General features: G+C 40.5%; 2 protein-coding genes across 2 annotated transcripts; one reads left to right on the plus strand and one right to left on the minus strand.

Annotated features, from left to right (window-relative positions):
- The first annotated feature begins 910 nt into the window (after positions 1-910).
- LOC140938598 (transmembrane protein 198-like) lies at positions 911-11787 on the plus strand. Its single transcript, XM_073388094.1, has 8 exons — positions 911-1171; positions 2306-2433; positions 4168-4252; positions 4363-4511; positions 4916-5027; positions 5855-5986; positions 8300-8361; positions 8661-11787. Exons 1-8 carry the CDS (start codon positions 1042-1044, stop codon positions 8685-8687), a joined length of 825 nt encoding a protein of 274 aa, XP_073244195.1. The 5' UTR covers positions 911-1041; the 3' UTR covers positions 8688-11787.
- On the minus strand, positions 11633-23504 carry LOC140938597 (uncharacterized). The gene is made up of 7 exons (XM_073388093.1): positions 22703-23504; positions 20633-21226; positions 20178-20258; positions 19357-19680; positions 13813-14109; positions 12481-12765; positions 11633-11755 (listed from the first exon to the last, which is right to left on the minus strand). The coding sequence occupies exons 1-7, from the start codon at positions 23496-23498 to the stop codon at positions 11712-11714; spliced, it is 2421 nt and encodes an 806-aa protein (XP_073244194.1). The 5' UTR covers positions 23499-23504; the 3' UTR covers positions 11633-11711.
- Positions 23505-23587: the final 83 nt, after the last annotated feature.

A 23587-nucleotide genomic window follows, 5' to 3' on the forward strand; every position in this document is an offset into this window, starting at 1 on the left:
GCGAAGAATTCTCTTTGACTGTCTGTACCTACATGTATAGTCTCCCTCTACACACATTTTTGAAGATACAAGCATAGAACGGCGAGGGAAGCCGTCGCAACCTCGTCCCAGAGGCTTTTAAAAGCCCTGGGAACGAGCCGTCTCACTGGTCGCACCCACTCCTTTCGGGCCTGGGCCCGTTTCTCGAAAGTCCCGGTAACTTTTCGGACCCGAAATCAAATATTCAAATCGAAATATAAAGAATGAGAGCGCGGGTCCTGGCTACCAAACTACTCCATTTTGTTTCATTAACTGATAGTTTTATCATGTTAGATGCAATACTATTGAAACCTCGATCTTTAATGTAAACGGGGACAGCTTACCGGGCCCGTTAATTATCGGAACTTTCGAGAAACGGCCCCCTGGTGTGACGCACGTGGCGCGTGACTGAGGTTTGCTAGAAACGAGCCCTTTGGTGAGGTCACGAACGCAAATAACTCTAATTATTGTAAAAAAAGTACTTGTTTGGACCATTAATCCGATGTTCTTGTTTTACAAACTGAATTGTATTTAGCCATAGTTCGAATTTGAGACAAGATGTCTTTGTAACGCTTGTTACAAAAATCTTCAAACGTAGCGTGCAAAACCACACGAAGTCTCACTACGAAAAAATAGTAAGAGTGTAACATAACAGACGTCTGGACTCCCATTCCTAGGAAAAATGCCCTTCAAGAATGAAATGACTGTCACAAAAACCTAAGAATTTAAATTGGACTCGTCCAACAAATATGAAATTCAACCTCGAGCAAATACCTCGAGCTAGATTCGGCTTTCCGAATTACATACACTTTCGTCACTTAGAAGATCAGATTGGTAGTCACAGTTGCTATAGAAACTATCACCTCAATAACCCCGCCTGCATTGACGACTACGTTTCGTTGAAACGTCTGGAAACTCATTTCTCGGAAACTACAATAGGCGTTTGCTAAGGCTTACCAGAAAGCATTTTGCCGCGTAGTCTATGCTGATTTGGGAATAACTTGATAGCGGTTTGGTTTCTCGATGGCTATTGTTGCAATCCCAAGCCTGGCTCCCTACACGGATAGCTGCAAGCTGCATAATTCATACGATGCGCAAAGCTGTGTACTGGCTGCAGTCTGCATTGTGGTGGGAACTGTCCTTTGTTTCTTTGGTGAGATAATCGTTAGTTGTGTTAGGTGATCTGTGGCACAGATGCAAGGCGTCCAACATTTTGTTTTACTCTTTTGTATCGCCAAAAATATCTGTTTTTCAGTTCAGGTCTCCTGTTTCTCAGTTGATCTTGCATTGTATTTTGGGCTATTGAGGTTCTATTCATGAAGTAATAGTGGCTCATCCACTAGTTTGTGTCTTGTTTGGCTTTAACATTTGGATGTGTGTCTTTTTTGGCTCGATTCGGCTTGAACATTTGCAAAGGCTTAATCAGGGAAAATCAATATTAAGCCGTCACTCAGTTGTACCCGAACGGATTTGATGTGTGCTTTTGATCATAGTTAGTAGAGGGGAACCTCTACTAACTATGTTTTGATCGAGTTTAATTTTCAGTTTTTGTTCTCGGATATACGAACTTGAATGCCTGATGAGTCTCAACCCGGCTGCCCAGTATTGGAGTATAAACCGCCATCCTGAATGACTTAAAAAATAATGGCCTTTTCTCTAAATCTGTAGTGTGGAAGCTAATTTGATCTTATGAGTGACATTTATTTGTGAGTCTGCCAGAAAATTTGTTAATTTACTAGTTCCCTCTCGCGCTTACCATGACGTGTATGCAGATACGTTTCTACTTGATACATCATCAGACTTCCACTTTACCGTTTATTTTGGGTGGATTCACTCAAACGTGTATAGCCGTCGCCTTTGCCTGATAGAATTTTTATTGTTTTTAAGCTTAAAAACAGTGAAAAAATCCAAGAGGCAAATGCGGTGGTTACACGCTTATGTTGCAAATGAATCGATTCTTTGTTTTAAGCCATTGAAGCGTACGATGAAATATTTGTGAAGGATTAAGCTGTATTGATGATCGTTCGGTAACATAACGATACAAGACCAGATGTATTGGTTTAATGGGTATAGAGTCCCGTTTAAAAGGACGCAACATTTTTGGCCAACAACTCCAAACATTGTTTGATGTTACATGACACGTTAGGAGTTGTTGCGTCCGTTTACACGTATAAATTGCAAGGTAGCGGGAGTTACACTGTAGTGAAAGAGCAATCCCGCCGATTTGGTTTAACTTCGGATAATCATCCTCAAAACAAAACTTCATGTGACCTTTATCTTTTTTCAGGCTACCGCGTGTTCAAATTTACTTTGTTCCTGGCTGGTTTTGCGGCAGGATTTTTCTTTACTTATCTTTTGTGCTCTGGATATTTGGTTGATCATCTTCCTGAGAAAGCTTTGGAACACAAGGATCAGGTGCAGCATAATTTTGGATGTTGTAGGACCGTTTCCCGTCTCCCACCCGGTCGCCACTGGCCTGCGTCGTTGGCTGGATTCTCAGTGTCCGGGGTACTTTCTTGGCGGCGGAGCCGCCACGCGAAGCGAGCGGATCCCTTGACTTGTATCCACTCTTCTCGCAGCCCCGCGGCTAAAACAGCACAGCACTCCCACGCTAATCCCGCCAGCTGCGCAGGCTAGGTCGTTACTTAGGTCGTCAGACAACCTAGCTTAGTGTAGCCGCACCCTCCCCCCGTTTTTCCGTTGTCGCGGGGGGGGGGGGGGGGGCTACACGTAGGAACTCTGTCCATTCTTTGACTCATTAATCTCTTTGGAAACTGGTAGGGGACTGGGATCGAGTCATTAAATTAATTTGTTGGTGTTTGTTGTGTAACAGTGATTAACCATCCGATGATGATACTTTGAAGAGTTTGTTTACTGAAAGGAAGCTGGCAGCCTTACACATTATAAGAGACGCAACGATTTATTAGTTTATGACAAGCAAGCCGAAATTTCTATTGTGATAATTTTCTTCAGGACGTGTGAAATCACCTTCGTTCTCTTTTCTTGGTCAAGGCCCTTGGTTCTTTTCCTTCTTCCTTTATATTGAAGCCGTGAAAAAGGAGGCCGGCAGTTTTTTCCAACTACAATTCATACCTTATCATCAAATTCTATAACCGTCTTGCTCCTCTCCACTAGCAATAGAGAATATTAAGACTATTCTCTCTTGCCACAAGGGAACGTCCAAAGCGGCGAGGAGCGAGGAGAGACGGCCGTATTCGCAGGTTATATACCCAGAGGTTTTTTCTCGCGTACGGCGAGGAGCTATGTCGGCCGCAGGCCGAAGAGACGCGTGGGACACCTAAAACGACTTGACAATAAAGACTTGACCGAAACCGGAAACCGCCCATAAAAACCCAGGGTAAAGGCTACATAACCCCCGTTTCAATTTCAAATCTTCTCAATTATCCGTTGAGATCACCGCGCATGCGTTAAATCGGTATCCATCTCCCACAAAAATCCATCGTCCTTCTAAATCACATAAAGTTGTTTGAAAACGGAAGTTATGCTCATTCCTTATCAACGGCCTCTTAATAACGTCTATAATCCCAACCTTGTCCCTAGGGTCTTCTCGTTTTCCATCCTGGGACCCGTTTCTCGAAAGCCCCCGTAATCTTTCGGGCCAGGGGCCCGTTTCTCGAAAGTTCCGATAATTAACGGGCCCGGTAAGCTGTCTCCGTTTACATAAAAGACCGAGGTTTCAATAGTTTTGCATCTAACACGATAAAACTGTCAGTTAATGAAACAAAATGGAGTAGTTTGGTAGCCAGGACCCGCGCTCTTATTCTTTATATTTCGATTTGAATAGTTGATTTCGGGCCCGTAAAGTTACGGGACTTTCGAGAAACGGGCCCCAGAAATCAAATATTCAAATCAAAATATTTAGAAAATAAGACGTGGTACGTAGCCAACAAACCTGTTCATTTTGTTTTGTTGACTGATAGGTTTATCATATTTTCTGCAAAACTACTGAGACCTCTCTTTTGAATATAAACAGCGACAATTTGGGGGGAGGGGGGGCTGTTTAATTATCGGGACTTTAGAGAAACTTGCCCCTCCGGACGAGGTTGACATACCGGTATTCCTTATCTAATAACGAAAATAATAATAAATAATAAACCACGGTGCTCATTAGTTTTTTTCCTTTTTCAGATATTTCTCGGCGTCTCTCTCGGTGTTGGTATCATTGCTGGCCTAATGACGCTGTGTGTTTTCTATCTTGGACTGTTTGTCCTTGGTACGCATAGGCTAAGTTAGATCCCAAATCCTTAGCACCTTTTTCTTGACCCTATTACAAAGTTGAAGCCGATGGTAATGATTAACTGCAGTGCGTGCCGTTTTGTTTAGGAGCGACCATGGGATGGTTTGTTGGCATGCTCCTTCTTCCCCTCATGTACAAACATGTTGAATTCTTGTCTGAACACAACTGGGTTCCCTACGTTATCCTTTTGGCATTTGCCATCGCTGGAGGAATTCTCATTATTTGCATACAGAAGGTATGTTGTACAAATTTATCAATTCAGTAACGCAGGTATTAATGCAGTTTTATTTGCAGGTAGAACTGGTTTGATAACTCTCCATGGGTTCTTTTCTTTGTTGTTAATGGTTGGCCCACTTTCTATAAAAACAGGGAACCGAGACCGGTAGGGCTTCACTTTAATGCAACACCGACTTTCGCGAGGATTTGCGAGATACCTATGTCTAGTTTTTCACTGTAAGTATCCTTTAATGATGGTTTCTTCTTCGAGGTAAAGTAAGTTGCTTAAGCGCACTAACTTTCGTGAGCAATACGATCAGGAAGGCTCGGTCGGAGCTGTAGAACAGACCAATACTTCCCTAAAAACCGTCCTTCCGATAACCACCTAAAAACACATTTGGTTTTTAAACTGATCTATTTCAGGTGATCATAGTCATCTCTACATCGTTTGTGGGAGCCTTCGCCGTTATCACTGGTTTTGACTACTACTTAGAGAACTGCACCGCACTTTATTACTCTGTCAACATGTTGCATGGTAAGTCAGTATCCTTAATTAAAACTGACCATACAAGACACGTACTCTGATTAGATGTCACTGGTTTTTATTACTATTTTTGAGATCTGTCCCTTTTTAACTACTCTGTCAAAAATTCAATGTCCTTACTTGGTAAGTATCTGAATAGAATCTGACCATAAAAGGCACGTACTCTGATTGGAGTTCACTGGCATTGATTACTATTTGGAGAAATGTTCCCATCTTTACCCCTCTCTCAAGGAATCAATATCCTACATGGTTAGTATCCCCAGTAGAATTTCACCATACAAAGTACGCACTTTAATTAGTGGATGCCACTGGTTCTGATTGCTACACGGAGAACTTCACTGCGTTTTTACTGTTCTGTCAATACGTTGCATTGTAAGCTAACAGGGACGGGATCGAATTTCCAAGAACATTTGACCGTTGTTATTATTATTTTTTATTGTTTTTAAATATATCTATTTCAGAGTACGTACACTCAAGCGCGAATTCAGAGGCCTTAAACCTTTACAAGACTTGACCACAGGTTAACTAACCGTCAGTTGCAATGGATTTTATGATAGTCAAGCATGTTTATTACTGCCACATTCTAATAACAGATGTTATTTTGATCGAAAGTTTGACACTCTAATGTAGTTCCTTGTTAGCCAACCCAGTTTTAGTAACAGGTTATGTTTTAAAAACTGTGTAATGTTTTTAAACCTTTAACGAACGGGAAGAAGATAACCAGAAAAGTAAGAGGAAAGTCCGGTCTTTAACCACAACGCAGTTCATGCGAACGTACTCATTATGGCTTACCGGCATTTTTATCTATTTTTGTTTAGGCCATTATGACAAGTCTGATTTGCCACATTGTTGGTACACTTGGCTGATGTTTTCATTGATTCCAATTATGTTCATTGCTGGCATGGTTGTGCAGCTTCGCAAGACTGGACAAGGGAGAGATCATAGACAAGGTATACAAAGAAAGCAATGTCAGCCTGGTCACACACAAAGAGCTAAATCAGAGTTTTAGTATTCATGGTTTCATGGTTAAATAGGCATTCTGGGACTGAGACAGAACTTGAATGAAAATTTATAGTGTATTGGTAGAAAACGACTCAAACGTTTGCCTATTTTTAGTACAACGAAACCACGTGATGCATCCTTCTCGTTATCACAACCACTTTTTGCTGGCCCGAATAAAAGTCCAGCCTGTGAAATTGTTATGGAATTTCAAAAATAAGTCACTATCAGGTAGAAGGGGCCACCAGTTCGAATTTTCGGGGCAAGTAAATTCAGTGTTTGCTAATTCTTAAATCAAAAGCCGATTGCCTATCTTGCTATTCTTTAAAAGGTACTTTTTAGTTTTAGAAGCACTATAAACTGCTCCAAACCTAGCTCTGAAGTAGAATGACTTGTTCCTCGACATTTTAAAAATATCCCTGGGCAGTTTTAGCTCAAACTCCGCCTGCATACATTTTGATGCACAATGCATTTTCAACGACTTTTACTGCTGTTCGTTGCTTCCAAGTCAGGGAAAAGGTTTTGAGATTGGACGCTACCTCGTATCAGAGCTCAGATAGAACTATCCAGCACCTTTGTTTATGACTAAAAAATGAGGACAAGTGGCAGTTCTGCGAAGAATTCGCACCTCACCCAATGGGGACGAGCTACAATGATGCAATTTAAAATTATCGCAAAAATACTGCCCGTGAATAAATTTATAACTGAAATTTTTGTCACTCCTTCCTTCAATCAGGACAACTCGGATTAATATTAATCGGATTAATATTAATCCTAATGATTATTATAATCCAGTAATAGATTATTATAATCCAGTAATAGATTATTGTAATCCAGTAATAGATTATTATAATCCATTACTGAGCTTTGAGCCGTACCTTAAACGATTAGGATTAATATTAATCTGATAAATATAATCCCACATAGCTCAAATTTGTACAAGTCTCTCAATAAAGAAAATATTCTATTCTAACCACGACGAATTTGCTACTTGTGCTAGTAGTTTGTGAACAAAACTCTTAATTACATTCAGTCAATAACCGCACTCCTTATTATATTTTAGTAGCAGAAGTCGGCAGTTGTCTCAGCTCTGCTGGTAATACAGTTGCAACTGAATTTTTTGTAAAAACACATGCCCACCGCACGGATTCGCTGGCCCAGAGGCGCTTGTTCCTTTTCATTTACTTCTAGGCTCAACATCGCTACCAGCTCTAACATATGCAAGTGCTCGTGTGACTGATGTGATCAGTGTTATGTGCCGTCAGTCCCTTGTTCAGCGTGTAATGTCTGCAGTTTGTCTGTCATAGCTCTGATCTGGATTATAATAGAGATTAATATTAATCCGGATGATTATTATTAAATTGGCGGCTTGAAGATATGAATTTTATTTTCTTGTGTCAAAAACAATATTTTACTCACTCGCTGCCCTCGTTCGTAATTTATTGTTTTGCCACTCGAAAATAAAATTCATATCCACCGTGTAATATCCTCTATTTATCTGATAGTATTATATCATATATATTAGTATTATTACCTGATAGTAATTTATTTTTGAAATTTCAAAACGATTTCACAGCTGAGTTTTGAGCGACTTTTATAGTTACGGACTTCTGCTCCAACGATTTTTCTGAAACTTCTTTAGCATATTTATTATATCAATAACATCCGATGCCACAAATTTCAGTAACAAATATTAGCAGAATTTTTTACTAGACGCGATTTTCTTTGAGCAGTAGTGTCCTTTTAAGCGCTAATTCCTCAACATATCTTTACCATCAATGAAATCGGAAAATTTCACATTATTACCGAATGACTTTTGTTGTTCTTTGCAAAGTTTCGCAGCCATCGCGTCAAAAACGGAAAATTTATGACGGAAAATTTGTTACAGCTAAATGCTCTAGTATTAATGACGGAGCCACCTTAAAGAATTTCAAATGGAGAAGACGTCAAAGATGTTTAGTTTGTTCAAGAGTATTTTTTTTCAAGGGCGTAGTCGCGTCAAACTTTGAAATTGTCGACGCGCGAAGGAATCGTCATACTAAAAGTGAATCACTAAAATCAATATCCCCAAAAAGCTTTCAAGCACGATGGAGTGGGGGTGGACGGGTGGCAGCCAGTGGGCCAGCAGTGACAGGAACGTGGTACCGTGAATTTGTCTGTACATCAGTGGCCCCAATCCCGCGGTTGGTGACCTCGTTATAACCCTCATCGTACTCATTCTTGATCCATGCTCAACTGTCTTTTTTTTAAACTTTTTCTCACAGCCTATTCGAGGAGATCACGTGTTCCTTTCATGGGAACTCGCATGGATGAATTTTCAGACCAGGTAAACGTTTAGCTTTTTTATTTTCTAAGGGAAAGCTGGCACACCATTACTACGTCCATCAAAAAGCATTTTCATGAAACATCATTTTGTAACAGCGTAGAATTAGAATTGCCAGACCATACAATGGTCGTAGTTTTCGTACAACGACCTCTCAGGATAGCATTTGCTTTTTACTGCTGCCACTTCGGTGAATAATTGATAATTGGTGATCCTTTTCAGTAGCTACCGATATCAGACCAATAGACAAGCCTTTTCGTCTTTTATTTTTGTTGATGTGTGATTTAATTTGTTTATTTCAGCGACCCCTTGTAACAGCCGAAGAGTAGCCAGTATATGCATGGTCAAAGTACAGTAAACATCTAAGTGTAAAAGTTAGATAAGAAGTCGTTTGCGTGGTAACGATTTGTTAGCCGTGCAGTAGTAAATTTCTTCCTTAAAAATATCTTTAAAAAGCGTAGGAAACTTCGTCAGATCTCTGATTAAGGGCCTAGAGGGTACTCTCTATAATGACCTACACGGAAAGGCTCTACCCGAAAGGTGTACCAATTGTTTAGGATTCAGGCGTATAAAAGGGTGGGTATTTTATGAGTTGCAGTATATGGAAGCGTAGGGAAAGTTGGCTTCTATGTGTTTCAAAGGGCCTTTTTTTATTATTTTTCGGACTGACGCACCTTATCGGCTGTAGCATTCAATTTATTAAACGCTACATGGAAATGACGGGAAGACCACCCGTTTGTTAGTAGGAATGAGTACCATTGTGGTAAACAAAAGGGGTTCCCGTTCTGTCAAAAATGGTATATGAATGGGTAAGGGACTGGACCTTGGGGCGGAGCCTCCCCGTGTTAAAGTTTGTTGAGTACCCCCCGGAACAAAAGGTTAGTGTTCCATTTGTCAGCTTTTAAATATTTTACGGTGGTAAACACTTCACCAGCGTGTGAAAGGTCTGCCAAAAGTGGTATTTTATTAGCGTTGCGAAAGTTAATAGCCTGCGAACCGCAGATGTATTTCCGGTCGTCGCTTCTCTCCCTCGGCGGGTAAAACTAAAGCCGAAAAAACCGGATGTTCTCGCAGGCTAGAAGTTTAACTACGTACAAAAGTTTCATGTATTGTAAAAAGTATAAAAATTACAAGATTTGGTGTCATTTTTGGCAAGATCAGCATGGGCTTTGTTTGTGTCAGTCTGGTTTCTTTCTAGGTTATATATCACAACGTTATTTACCACTGTTGAGGCAAACGAAAATTATGTTCAGAGCTACTAAAACCACTGAAGGAACCAACCTCGTCCCCTGGGAAAAGCGCCCTGGGGACGAGGTTGTCAAGGAACCTACTTTTAAACAAAGTACATTAGTATTTTTGACATCGACAAGAGCGAATTATGTTTCATGACATATATATCTTGGAGTCGACCAGGGGGAAAGAAAGTAAAAAGGTACCAAGAGGATTCCTTGAAGTAACTTAGAGGACCGGTTATTTAAACGGCGTTTAGCCGGTGTATATAAAAGGGGGTTCTAAGCCATTTTCAGTAGGTCCAATGCTGTTATCAAAACACCGTTCAGTGTTAACAGGTACATGAAAGCATATAGGGTAGACTAGAGAAAGATTTTTCTTCTTAAAATAACCCGCTTAGGAATAGATCTGGAAGACCAATGTTTTATTACACCCGGCTAAAGTTAGACTTCGTTTAATGCGTTTAAGGACGGAGGTGGGGGTACGGACATAGGTGTGGCATTTGCACACTTCTTCTGTCCCCTCTCTGGGGATGTTGACCATAAAAATTGTCCCAAACAACGATTTTATTAAGCCCAGAGAGGGATAATTTATCACATTTGAGCTATTTTTCCATTCCCAGGGTTGGGAATTTGACCAAAAAGAAAAATTTAAATGCCCCTCCCCTCTCCGTCCAAACATTGATACCTGCATAAGTGAACGACTCACAGTGTTTCCTTGTGTTGCACCTGACAGCTTGCTCGTAGGCTAAAGGGAAGGAAGACTCCTTTTCTCTTTCACAGTAAGGGTGTGTTATAGAACCATACAACGTAATTTAACGACCGGTTACTCGAATTTTATGGGTAGGAAAACTGTGAGCCAAGGAGTGTATCAGCATCAATAACGCCAAAGGCTTTTTCTTGATCTAATTATTTGTCAAAAGGGGGTCTTGTGAATATCGGCATTGCAGATGCCTGGCAAGAATCGTTATATCCCCTAATCGCCGCTCGGTGTTTGGACAAATTCAGTATGCAAAACCTTCTGAGCATCTCTGCCTGCTAAACAAGCTATTACAGTTGGTTCTAGTTCGGGTTTTAACGTGAAGTTGCAACATGATTGGAGTAATTTTGATCTTCCAAAGCGTATGCCAGAAGAACACGTTTGCTTGAGGCCTGCATCATGTTTGTCTCTCATTAATACACGCCAGGATAAAAGCCAATCAGTTATTCATTATGGCTCAGCCGATAAGGAATTTGCGGACGCCAGCGTCCGCAGAAATGAACAAAACGGGGTTCTTATAGCAGGCGTCCCCTACCCTCTCTCCCCAATCTCTCTCCGTTTTTCCCTTCCTCCCTATCTCCTATCGACGCCCGCTACACATGCTATACGGAAAATTTCAGTCGACCAATCAAAACAACTGTGACATCATAGATCCCAAAAACGTGTTTCTACTCCCAAAATGGAGTATTCAGTCCTCACTATAGAGTGATTTTACTTCACGCGTGAAATAGGTGGTAGAATACTACGCTCTATTATACACCACAGTGGAACCCCGTTAATACGGTCACCAATGGGTCACAAATATTTGGCCGTATTAATGGGGTGGCCATACTAACGAGGGTTTATTCACAAGAAAATGTATGGCGGTTTTTGCCAGGCGGCCAAAAAAAGGTGGCCGTAATAACGAGGTGACCGTATTACCGAGGTGGCCGTAAGGGTTTCACTGTAATTCCATTGTCTTCTTTTGTTTACTTGTAGCTGTTGTATACTAGTTATTATCCTCTGTCTCGCGGGTCAAGTGAAATCACTCTATTTCTTTTATTGGTGTTATGCATGATTGCCACATAAGGTCATTGTCGCGTTATTGTTGTGCGGAGCTAACTTCAGAGAATGAATTATGCACTCTTAAAGTTTCTGGATGTAAATAGGGTAAATGTGTTTGCCATTGACTTGTTTTATGCATAGTTATTGAGGTATTTTTACCAAATTTGAATTAAAAAGTTCATAATTTCTGTTTATTTTGCAAAAATGAGTATAATTTAAAAGTTATTTTAACTAAACCATATCCTAAGTCAGTAACAAGTTGTATCAGAAGACAGCATCATTTCCTTGGCATGTTGTAAAACCGCACTTTGTCCATCGAGTCACGGCGAAGTATTTCGAGGTACAATGCCTTCAATGTCACTGGCTGAAAATAAATGGATGGTTTTTTTCTGTTTAGTACATGCTCGTTCTTCGTGACCGGTAGCCATGTGGGGCATTTGCGCAGAGTACACGGCCAAAAGCAAAGCTTTCTACTCGCATTTTAAGACTGGTAACGTCAAGTTATAGAAAACAGGTCAATGCCATATAGCCCAGTACAACTGAATTGAATTGAGTCCTACAATCTTAGACAAAGATCTTGAAAACCTTCGATTAATTACGCCAAGATTTATAATCAGACTTGTCTCCGTTCGCTATTTGTACTTGCGGGCAAAATGAAATGATGAGTAAAATTACAGTCAAACAAGGTCAAGCGTACCCCCCAAGAATCCATTAATGAATTTATTATTCAAAAGTTGAATCCGTTGCTAGTTGTAGATTTCAGATTGATCTCTGCATTCTTGTGTGTGTAATGAGCCGTGAATTCACACGCGAGGCAGTTATGAAATTTCTACTAGCTCCATTTTCCTGAAATTGATGTAAATGTCTTCTAAGAAGCTTAATCCATTCAAAGATTTCCAATCTGACCAAATACAGAGAAGTTCTCGTAAAATATTCACTGCTCATTACGCATGCATAAATACCGCTTTGAATTTGACACCAGTTACGGGAACGACTAACGGATTCATTTTTCAAATAATCAATTCACTGATAGAATCTTGGGGGGTACGCTTGACTTGGTTTGACTGTAAAGGTAAAGAAATCACTCACGGTGAAAGAAATCTTCCATTGCCTTGATGACATCAAAACGTTTGATCTTTACCAGAGTTTCCAGAAAAGTTTTCATACTGAGGTGTGGGTTAACACTAACGATGTGCTCCATCATTACTTTTGTAGGGCTAGGAATTGGTTCTGGCTTCAGGTAATCAAGCTCTATCCTTTCGATGTCAAACTTCCGACCCAAACGGTACCAAAAACTTTCCTGTCTATCCAGCAGGGCTGTTACTTTGTCTAAGACGTCTTCGTCGTTTAACAAGGTTCTAATTGTGCTTCCATCTATACACAAGAAAATAGAGCACGTTTGGCAATGGCTTTGACATAGCTACGTAATGACGTCATTACCTATTTTACTCGCGGTCGTATTCCTCTGCACTGGGAGTTTATTTAAGCAATAGACCACACTTTCTATGGGTTTACCGGCGTGATAACCCACGCGGGATGTTGGGAGAACACGAGAAACGCTTGTAAATCACTCGCCTTCGGCGAGTGATTTACAAGCTTTTCATGGTTAAGTTTTCCTAGAGACTTTCTACACCAGAAATACACACAGTTGTTGTCTTTCTCTGCGATTTAGCATCGTCGTGAAATGTAAACTACTTTCCAGCTTTGTACTTTATAACTTCTAAAGCTATGGCAGTAGCGAATTGTGACGCTCAGTAATAAAATGTGGAAACCAACGCTTTTAATATTAAGGACTGGGTAAGTAACTTGTTCTGTTTTTTAGCCTTTCTAAAATCATTGTTTGCAGATCAATAGCCGGTTTTGTTTATGGCTCGTGGTCCGGATGCCTTTTTCTATGGGTTTACCGGTATAATAAACCATAGGTTTTTGACCAATCAGATCACGCGTACTATCTCAGTTATTTTATAAATCTCCAATAGTCCCCTTGATACCAGTAATACGAAGTTTGATTAAAAACTTGTAATGCAATGTCAAGGGTCCTCCTCCGGCTCACTTTAGTCTCAAACTTTGTGTTTACAAGCGAGAGAACCTGATTATTCATTATTTTTTCGTGAACAGCATTAACTAACCGTGCGTTTTAATTAAACAGATGATGTTAACTGTCCCTTATTTTACATCTAATGGCATCGTAAAGTTAAGTTATTACTAAGGTGAAACATTTAAAAGTGGATTCAAACAGTCTTCTTGAACTACAGACTGAAAGTATACTCTTCTCGTGCTCCCCTTGTCCCTCTCAAAGTTGTTTATCGCGGTTCAGTCACCAAACCTTGTACACCAACATTGAGGAGACAAGGAGACACAAAAGTGTCCCAACAATTTTGACTGAGACTGTAGCTTTGCAATTCTATATACACGCAGTACCTTCGAGAACACTTAGAACTTCCACTACGGCCGGCAGGTTTAACTCTTCTTCGGCAAAGACAGCCTCTAATGTCGTTATACGCAGTGATGGCTTTAAACTCTCGATCTTCCTCAGGACCGTTTTTGACGGACTGTCACCTGAAGGGTCTTTAAACGTCCACAGCGTCCCACCCGTAATACCTAATTTGATTCCTAAGTCCTGCCAGTTATCTAAGCTGTGCTTGTCGTCCAACTTGAGGCACACGATACTCAACGTGTCGGGATGGTTTTGGCAGAGATTTGCCACTGTGGTCTCATCTAAAAGTGGAAGTTAAAACACACTTAGCTCTTCTTTTTTGATAGAAAAATTACAGTTTCAATGAACAAATAATTTTAGTTCTATCATCAAACCTTTGTGGAAAGACAAATAAAGTAGTCATTCATATTGCTAAGTATGAAGCCCTGTTTGAGAAGGGGTACAGGCACATCAAACTGTATAAATAATAATAATAATGAAATTTATATAGCGCTTATACATCGCTGTTCTAAGCGCTTTACAATGTAAAAAAGGACATAAGAATATCATTAATCACAAGCTTACATATAACCCTACTGTACATATTGGGAAATTTATAGCATACACATCTTAAAAAGGAAAGAAAAAACAAATATGATGAAACTAAATGTCATATACCTTTTTAAAAAGAAATGTTTTCAACTTAGATTTAAAAAGATTAACATCAGAACAAGCTCGAATTTCAAAGGGGAGCTTGTTCCATAGCCGGGGTCAGCAACGGAAGACGCTCGCTGGCCATAAGTTTTCCTGTTAAAATTTGGTTCTTCAAGGCGTAAATGATCCCTTGATGACCGTAATGTCCTTGATTGATGGTAAAATTTTAAAATATCTTCAAGATAACGGGGACCGGAGCCATTCAATGTTTTAAAAGTTATTAAATTTATTTTAAAAACAATTCTCTCCTCAACAGGAAGCCAGTGAAGATCTCTTCGATTCTCGGTGATGTGATCTCGTTTTTTGAGACCGGCGATAATTCGAGCAGCCGCATTCTGAACGGACTGCAACTTAACTATGTCCCGTTTTTTGGCACCAAAAAGAAGAGAATTACAAAAGTCCAACTTCGAGCTAACAAAACTGTGTATTATAATTTCTGTGGTACTTTTACTGATGTATTTTCTTATTTTAGAAATATTTCGTATGTGATAGAAGGCACCCTTAACTATTATATTAACATGAGGTGAAAGTGACATTGTGTCGTCAAAAATCAGGCCAAGATTGCTAGCCTGTTGAGAGGGCCTGATGTTTTCCATGCCAACAGAAATCGTGGGAGGGGGCAACGAATGACGAAAACGGGAGTGCAGAAAGAGAAATTCTGATTTATCATTCTTAAGCTTTAACTTGTTAGCAGTCATCCACAAATTGATGTCAGCAACGCAGTTCTCAAGACGTTGTTTTGCAGCCACTAGATCAGAGGTGTCATTGCAAGCAAAAGATGTATAAAGCTGAGAGTCATCAGCATAAAAGTGAAACTACAAGCCATGCTCACGAACAATATCACCCAGTGGAGATGTGAATGAAGTGATCTTGGTTCGTAATTGGCGGCGTGGAGTTGAAAGGTGAATCCCTGGAAGGATCACTCTGGTGAAAGGTCCGCGCACTTACCTAGTTCGCTGTGGGGATCAAATACGATTTGTTCATGAGGACCATTTGAAGAGTGCTCGCTGTACCCAGTCTTCAAGCTCTTGAGAGGGCGAGGAAGATAGTAATTACGCACGAAACTTGCAAAGTTCCCAAGCCGAAGTGGAGCGTGGAATCCTTCTGAAGCACTGGTTTATACATCCAAGGCAGGAGGAGTTCCGGATGCAGGTGACGTGGAGGAACAGGAGACAACTGAGATGGCACCAGAATCACCATTGGGAGACGCTTTGGAGGGAGCAAGTCCCCCAGGGACACCATTGTGCCCGCATCCAGCATTGAGGTACCCAAGTCGGGAGAGGAGACCACCACGCAGACTCATATGTGAAATGCCATCAACTGTTGCCATGATTTTTTTGTTAAACAGGGTCAGGGTTAAAGGCCTCGGCGTACACCTTTACCTAGGTTTCCCTTCAGTGCCGGCTCCCCCCCCCCCCCCCTCCCCACTGGGCCTCATCATTTACTTTGAAAAATAAGGGCATGAAACCCAAAATTGTAGTAGTGATCCCCTTTCGGCAGTCTTAGAGTTGATTTGCAGCGTTAGGGCACCAACGTGACAATGTGAACGAATGTGAGAGACGACCCTGAGAACGAGTTAGCGTGGAGACTTTAGCCTCAGCCACAAGTTGCTCGGCAACTTTTTGGCACTTTCTTAACTTGTGGATTACGCGTAGCGTAAGGAACAAGTTATTGTGGACATTGCGATATGCAAATGTCTCACTCAGATGTACACACCTTTCGTAAATCAGTCGGCTCCGCACGAAAGCACCCAAAATCAAAACGACAACTGTCGTAGGTCGTTCACGTTCCGCGATGTGCTGATTTTGTACATTTCACAGTACGAGACGATTGTCTTCATGTGGCCTTTAAATGTTTCAAAGTAGCACTATGGCCAACTTTGAGACAGAAGTTTATGAACTTTTGAATCTTTTTGGCTCGTCCAAACCAAAACATGACGAAAAGATCAGCAATTGCTCTTCGACTCCGAGGCTAAGCTGGTCCAAGCTCACGATTCTGTCATGAGTCTCACGATTTTTTAACTTTTCTCACGACAAGACTCCCAATCTCATGGTTTTTAGTGAAATATAATTCTGAAATGAAATGTTTCTTTTTTTCAATAAAACCGGAAATGTTTTCTGTTGCTGAATCGTAAGTGATTCTCCTCATGTAAACTCCGAGAATCGCAAACTGCAAGAGACTTCGCGACGGTTTTGCGAGACACTTATCGGCCATATGTTCTTCAAATGTGACGAAATAAGTTAGTTAAAGTACGGCTTTTAACTGTCAAAACCACGCTTGTTTTCCTCGAATATATCTTTCAGTTCTTCATAAATAAAGCTCTATGGGCTTCAAATGGCGTAGACCGGCAGAATGTCATGGGCAAAAGTGTTAAAAAAGTCCGGGGTTCGACTCTCGCCGATGGAACCTTTTTTTCCTCTTTTTGGTACTTTTTTTTGTTGTTGTTGTTGTTTTTTCGTAAAACAAATTTTCATTTTTTGACAGACTTAAAATATACCGGTAGACTAATTGCAGGTTCATTATCAGCTTTCATTTCTAAAATACAGTAACTAATAAACCACAAGTTAGTCTTAGGCACCTTTTGATTCTATCTGGAGCAACTTTCTGGCAACTTTTGATTTTGGGGGCAACTTAATTAAATTGTTGACAACTTACGGGAATTACAAGTATTCTAATACTTTTTAAGCCTTTAAAACATCCTTGAAAGAAAATTTCATTTCTTTGATGCTACAGATAACATTTTCAACTTGTGAAATCAACCCTGTGCCTCACTCAGATGGACTACCCGCTGTCAGGACCCCATGCCGTGATTTGAGGGCAATGGTTTCCACATAAGACCATGTTTTCAAAGTGGCGGCAAACATCGAAACTTGTTCAGAGGAAGAAATTTCCAACTTCGACTACAGTGCCTGAATTAAAATGACCGTATCAGAACAGGAGAATATACTTGCACCATGAAAACCAAAGAGAAAAAAGATTTTGATCTGAAAGGGTTTTCGTGTCACAACGTTCTGTTTATAATTACACAAATGACATTAACTGATATATCGAGATATAGGGTCTGCTCAAAACGCGTAACGGTGAATATACAGTTTTTCTAGAATACACTTAACAATAGCCTGTGTACAGACGTCCCCCCTCCCTCAGGAAAAAATCTGGAGAGGAGACGTCTGTGAATCGCCGTCGTTAATCGTGTTCCGGTAGACATTTGCATACATTATTTTTTTGTTCCTTCGCTGACAGTTGAAAAGGCACATGTAGGTCGAAAAATAGCTTTGGCGTCTGTGCACAGGCTAGCCGAACATCTTCACGCAAAGTCCACCCAAAAATCCAGATATAAGATCTCTGATTACAGTCAAACCAGGTCAAGCGTACCTCCCAAGATCCCATTAATGTATTTATTATTCGACCGTTGGTAGTTTTAGGCCCAGTTCAAACGTCGAATTTCACATGTGCCGAATTTAATTGCTATTTTAGTCGACTAAAATAGTTAAAACTCTGTCGAATTTAACTCTCTTCGCTGTCAATATTCTCAGTAATATAATAATAATTTACTAAAATTCATTCATTAAGTTCGGCACATGTGAAATGCGACGTTTGAATAAAAGTCGAACCTAAGTCGAATCTTTGACTGTTTCAGTCGCAGATACGGCAAACGTCGCATTTAATTTAAACAGTCGAATTTAATTGATTCAAACGACGCACTTCACATACATTTAACGCTCGCATTAAGTTCGGCACATGTGAAATTCGACGTTTGAACCGGGCCTAAGATTTCAGATTCATCTCAGCGTGCACTCTTGCATGCGTAATGAGCCGTGAATTCACACGCGATTCAGTTACAAAATTTCTACCAGCTCAGTTTCCCTGAATTTGATGTAAATGTCTCCTGAGACATTTAATCCATTCAAAGATTTTAAATCTGACCAAGTGCAGAGAAGTTCTCTTAAAATATTCACTGCTCATTACGCATACAGGAATGCCGATTTAAATTTGACACCTGTTATGGGAACGACTAACGGATTCATTTTTCAAGTAATCAATTCATTAATAGAATCTTTTTGGGGTAAGCTTGACCTGCCTTGGCTGTTAACGTTGGATTTTGTATGCCTTCTCTTTTATTTACAATACCGACCGGCACACACAGACGCACCCACAACCGGTGCAGCAAACATCGGTGGTCTTAACTTCTCATGCCTTTTCGAGAGAGCCGAAATACAAATACCGGTAAACAAATATGAATGTCCACAAAGGCTGAGCTTTTCCCCGGGGAATCTATTCTGAGGCTCATTCATCAATCACAACACCGGAAATTATTTGCGTCATGGCATTAACATTACAACCAATCAGAGGCTGTCCCCAACATTCCGGGGAAACGGGAACACGATTATCGTCGGTGTTTCACAGACGTCTCCTCTCCCGATTTTTCCTGAGGGAGGGGGTACCTCTGTACACAGGCTAACTTAACAAGAGAAAGACATTGTTATAAGTAGCCTGAATTTCATCCGATTACTCATGCTATGTTATAAGGAAGAATTAAATTTTTCAGTTTACCTCTGTTTAAAAAGGTATAGTGCTCTGACTTTGTTGGAAACAAATTACATTACACTCTCAGGGCAGAGTTTGCTGTACATTTAAACGTCACCCACTGATAGAAGCGTTTTATAAAAAAGCAAATATAGCAGTAGTTTCAAATTGCACTAATGTATTTCACTATGGCTGTCATTTTGATTTTACTTTAAGGAGCACCTTTTGAGCAACTTTACGGAAAAGTCGAGCAACTTCGGGCAACTTTTAAAGAATTTTGGGGCAACTTAACATGGAGGGTGTCTTACCACCAAGACGGCTATTCTTTTCCATCTCACAAATGATGTCATTTCTTCCGATCTCCTTTAGCTTTTCTTTTATCGTTTTGATGGTCAAGGAAACACGTGTGGCGCATAAATAACTAAACATGTTTTCACTTGGACTCTGGATTCCAGTGAAGTTTTCACACTGCCTTTTTTTGTCTTCTTGCACCTTAAACTCGTCTGCTAGATGCTCCCATCGCTGAATAAGCGGAACACCTCTGGATCCTGGGCAGACGGATCTGTCCAAATACAGTGCAAGCATATCCATGATTTTTGCTTTACTGACAATTGTGTCTTTCACTAAGGAACCTGTGGACGATTTAAAACAAGGCAAACTCATTTTGTTTTTCAAGGAAATCACTCGAGATATGAAAGGGTGACTCTCTGCGGGCTGTTTTTCGGACCGTTTTGCGTAAAAATGACAGGGGAAAGGGGCGCAAGTGCTCGCGTTCCGATTTTTTTCCCGAGGCACATTTTTTATCAGTAAGCTAGTAAATATACTTGTTCCGACAGGCCGAGCTTCTCAAAATCTGGTAGTTTTTTTTTTTTAATTGGGGCATTGTCACTTTCATTTCTCAGATATCTTTTTGTGAATTAAGCGTCAAATGATTACACTTACTCTAAGATACCAGAAGCGTCAGAACGGCGCATGTCATTTGCTTACCGCACTTTTCCTCGGAATCAAGGGCTCGTTTTTTGCGTTATAATCGTTTTTTTACGAGGGGAAAAAAAAAGAAAATAGACACCGACTTTTAAGGATCAAATGCCACTATTTAAAGTAATTCTCAAAGGGTCAATACACGTACCTGGAGTAAAATGCTCAAGTTCCTGTGACTTGAGTTGATCCGCGTCCGGACTGAAGGCAAGAAAACTGAGGTACTGAAGGGCTGTAAATAATTTAGCGGGAAACCAACAGACATAACAATAGGTGAAAGTAACAATTGTAAAAGAAGTTAATATGACCGTACAATTAACAAGTGGGTGGGTGAGGAATTTAACAGTTAAACCAACAATATTTTAACTCTGGAAACTGTGCCGAACCACCTTTTACTGAGAATTTATTGAAATGGTTATCATTAAAAATTTGACTTAACTGACGGACCCACCAGAAATGTTTCTTACTCATTGTCTTATCAGATTGTGCCACTGCAATACATTCCCCCAGGTTTTGGATTTTGGAAAACGAGAAGACCCTGGGGCAAGGTTCTCCAATGAAAAATACTTGATTTATGGAAGCGGTATCTAAAAAATTCTTTATTACCTGCTACGTCCTGACGGTTATCTGGTCCAACAGTTAGATTGTTGTCCTCATAACATGAATTCTGTGTCAACAAGTTTGGTCTGATTCCGACTGGCCCATCTACCCGGTCTGACCCGTGAACATTTTCGTTCAATTCTGAGAGACGATCTTCTTCTTCTTCTTCTTCTTCTTCCTCATTCTCTTGCTCTTCGCTACCATCACCAACCCGACGTTCATCAACAATCTCGTCTTCTTGATTTGGTTGGCGGTGGGGTGGTTGTGTCAGAAGTGCTTCTTCGTTCCTCTGAACTACAAATTCAGAGCTGCCCGTTGCTGCTGTGGGTGAAGGGTTCTCCATGGGTGTCTCCAAGGTCGAAGGGTTGTCACGTGCAGTACTACCACTCCTCTGCACCTCTGAAGTGCTGAATTTATTTCCTGTCGGTATTTTCTGGTCACTGTGTGTCGTTAGATTTTGGTTATTATTTCTGCTTTCGTCTTTTCTTTCATTTGATGTCGTTTGCTCTAACCTATTAATCTGAGGTTGAATTTCGCTTCCATGGCTGGCCGGCAAAAAATCACGCACTTGCTGCACTTGGCTATTCCACTGTTCCTTTTCTGGAAAAATAATAAACGTGTCATTAGGAATCTAAGAATGCTGCTTCAAGTTATGGTTACCAGCCATTCCTTAATTACCATGGAGTTTCCAGAGTACTTATTCGTCATTTGCATATCTGGTGTATTATGGGAGATGAATTAGAGTTTGGCTTACCAAAGATCGACAGGAAAAAACGGAGGTTACCGGGAAGATGGTCATTCTCATTCTTTAAACGTTTTAATATTTGCTTTTGAAAATTTTGGATGCATTTTTATTCTTTTTGGCCATGACACTTTCTAAATACGGCTGACATCTGGGCCGTCTAAATAGCCGTAAAACGGAGTACTGATGGACAGAGGCTGAGGAGTAATATGAGCGCACCGTCGGCTTAAGGTTTGTAAGTCAGATGACTATTTAACTGAAATTTATACTCCTAGCTTTCAAAAAGCCAACAGCGTTGACATTCAAAACTAATTGTCGGTTGCTCTTTTCAATTGTACATATATTACTTCTATGTTGACTTTTAAAAAATAATTTATTTAGTTTTCTGAATGATGATTATTTTGTATAATTCTTATTTAACTACGTCACGCTATTTGGAATCTTTATGAAAAGCTAAATCGTCCCTTGCATCGCTGAATTCCAAAAATAACAGCCCAGTTATGCTATTTAGGGCTATAGTTATGCATTGAATCAGTTTCCTGTCATCTGTTGTTATAAGGATGGACATGGACTGAAACTTGAAAACGGTTAGGCCAATTTTTTCTAGTTTTATCAAGAGAGAATGAGAATCACTCTCTCTTGGTTTTACTGTTGCACCTGTAAAAATCACCAAAAAGCTTGAAGTGCTCCCTGATGAAATTTGTTTGATATCAGTGACTTTCTTCTTAACTCGGAGGAATATATTTTGTGTATGGTAGAATTGACCTAAAACCGCAATATCCTCGTGACATTACACTTTTAACTCTAAATGATTTCTGTTTATACTTGCATCGTACTTTTTTCTTTTCAATGGTTATAGAAATCTCATATTGGTGAGCTATTGTAGGTTGTTCTGTTTGCACCATTCATTGCATTACTTTGATTACTTCGTATGCCAGTTGATGCATAACGCTGTTGGAAACAATGACTCAATGTTCAGTTTTGCGGCCTTATCTACTGCTGTACCAGAAAGGAGGTTGATCTTGTTCCTAAAGAGAAGTGACGGCTCTTCCCCGCAAGCAAACTCTCATTTGAGTCTAGGTTCTCCGAGTGTGATCGATAGTTTAAGCTCCGAGTTCCAGAGTTATCACTTCGTTCACAACTTCGCCTGCAACGTATACTTTGGCGACCTTATAATCCCCTGCATGTTGATTATGCTTATGGAGAGGTTGTTTAGGACAAAAAGATGACCAGCATGCAAAAAATAGATCTCAACAATAAAGTGTGGGCAAAATTAGCACTTGAAACAAACGAGGGTAATAGAAATTGCTACAATTTCTAAAACCAGTACTTACGAAGAGCACGCGGAGCTGCTCTGCTATCCAGGGTTGGTAGGAATAGCGGAAATAACTTCCTTTCGTCTGTGTGTCCTATCGCCAGCATTCCTACAAATTGATCGTCAGAACTCAAAAGAAGTCCTCCTCTTGGCTTCTCTTCCTTGCAGAAATCTTTTAATTGTTTCACATCATCTCCACCGTCGTGATCTAATGGCGAAGTCAGAGCAAACTCACTGATATCTTTACCAAACTCAAGGTGGTATGGCTCGGTGTGGAAGGGTCCATCTTCCCTCCCGTCGCGTACCACGTGACACAAAACTTTTCGGCCTGAAATGGAAGCCTGCAAATTTTCATCAGTCGGATGACTACAAGTCAAGCACCGATTCTGAAAAGAGGTGACCCTCTTCAGGAAAGAAATTGCTCTCTTGATCTTGCCCCTTGTATCAAAACTCTCTACGGGAATTACGATGAATGCCACATCTTTCAGTGCGTCGCCCGTGCCTCCTAGAACTCTCCCAGGTATAACATCAGGAATATCAGTAGCATATTTAAAACCTAGGTTGAACTGCAATAAGTTTCCTCGGTCCAACCATTCTACAGCGATTGAAGTGCTCGGTGAGATCAAATCGTTTTTCGTGACAACTTGAGTTGTCGTGATCAAAGCACTACCTCTAGGTATTCCACTTGGATTTAGTGATTCCCTTTCGAAAGGCCAGGTTATAATACATCCACTTCCGATCGTTGTTTTCCCTTGACAGCCCGAAAGAACTTTTCTGATTCGACACATGGAAAGTTGAACTCCGTTCGTTGCCATGTTGCTCGCGTGCTTCCGGGTCTTATGTAAGAAGAACCATTCCGTCCCCATCGTTTGAAGACCACGTGACCAGGAAATGACGGCCTCTG

Source organism: Porites lutea, chromosome 5, assembly GCF_958299795.1.
Source record: "Porites lutea chromosome 5, jaPorLute2.1, whole genome shotgun sequence".
Classification (NCBI taxonomy): domain Eukaryota; kingdom Metazoa; phylum Cnidaria; class Anthozoa; order Scleractinia; family Poritidae; genus Porites; species Porites lutea.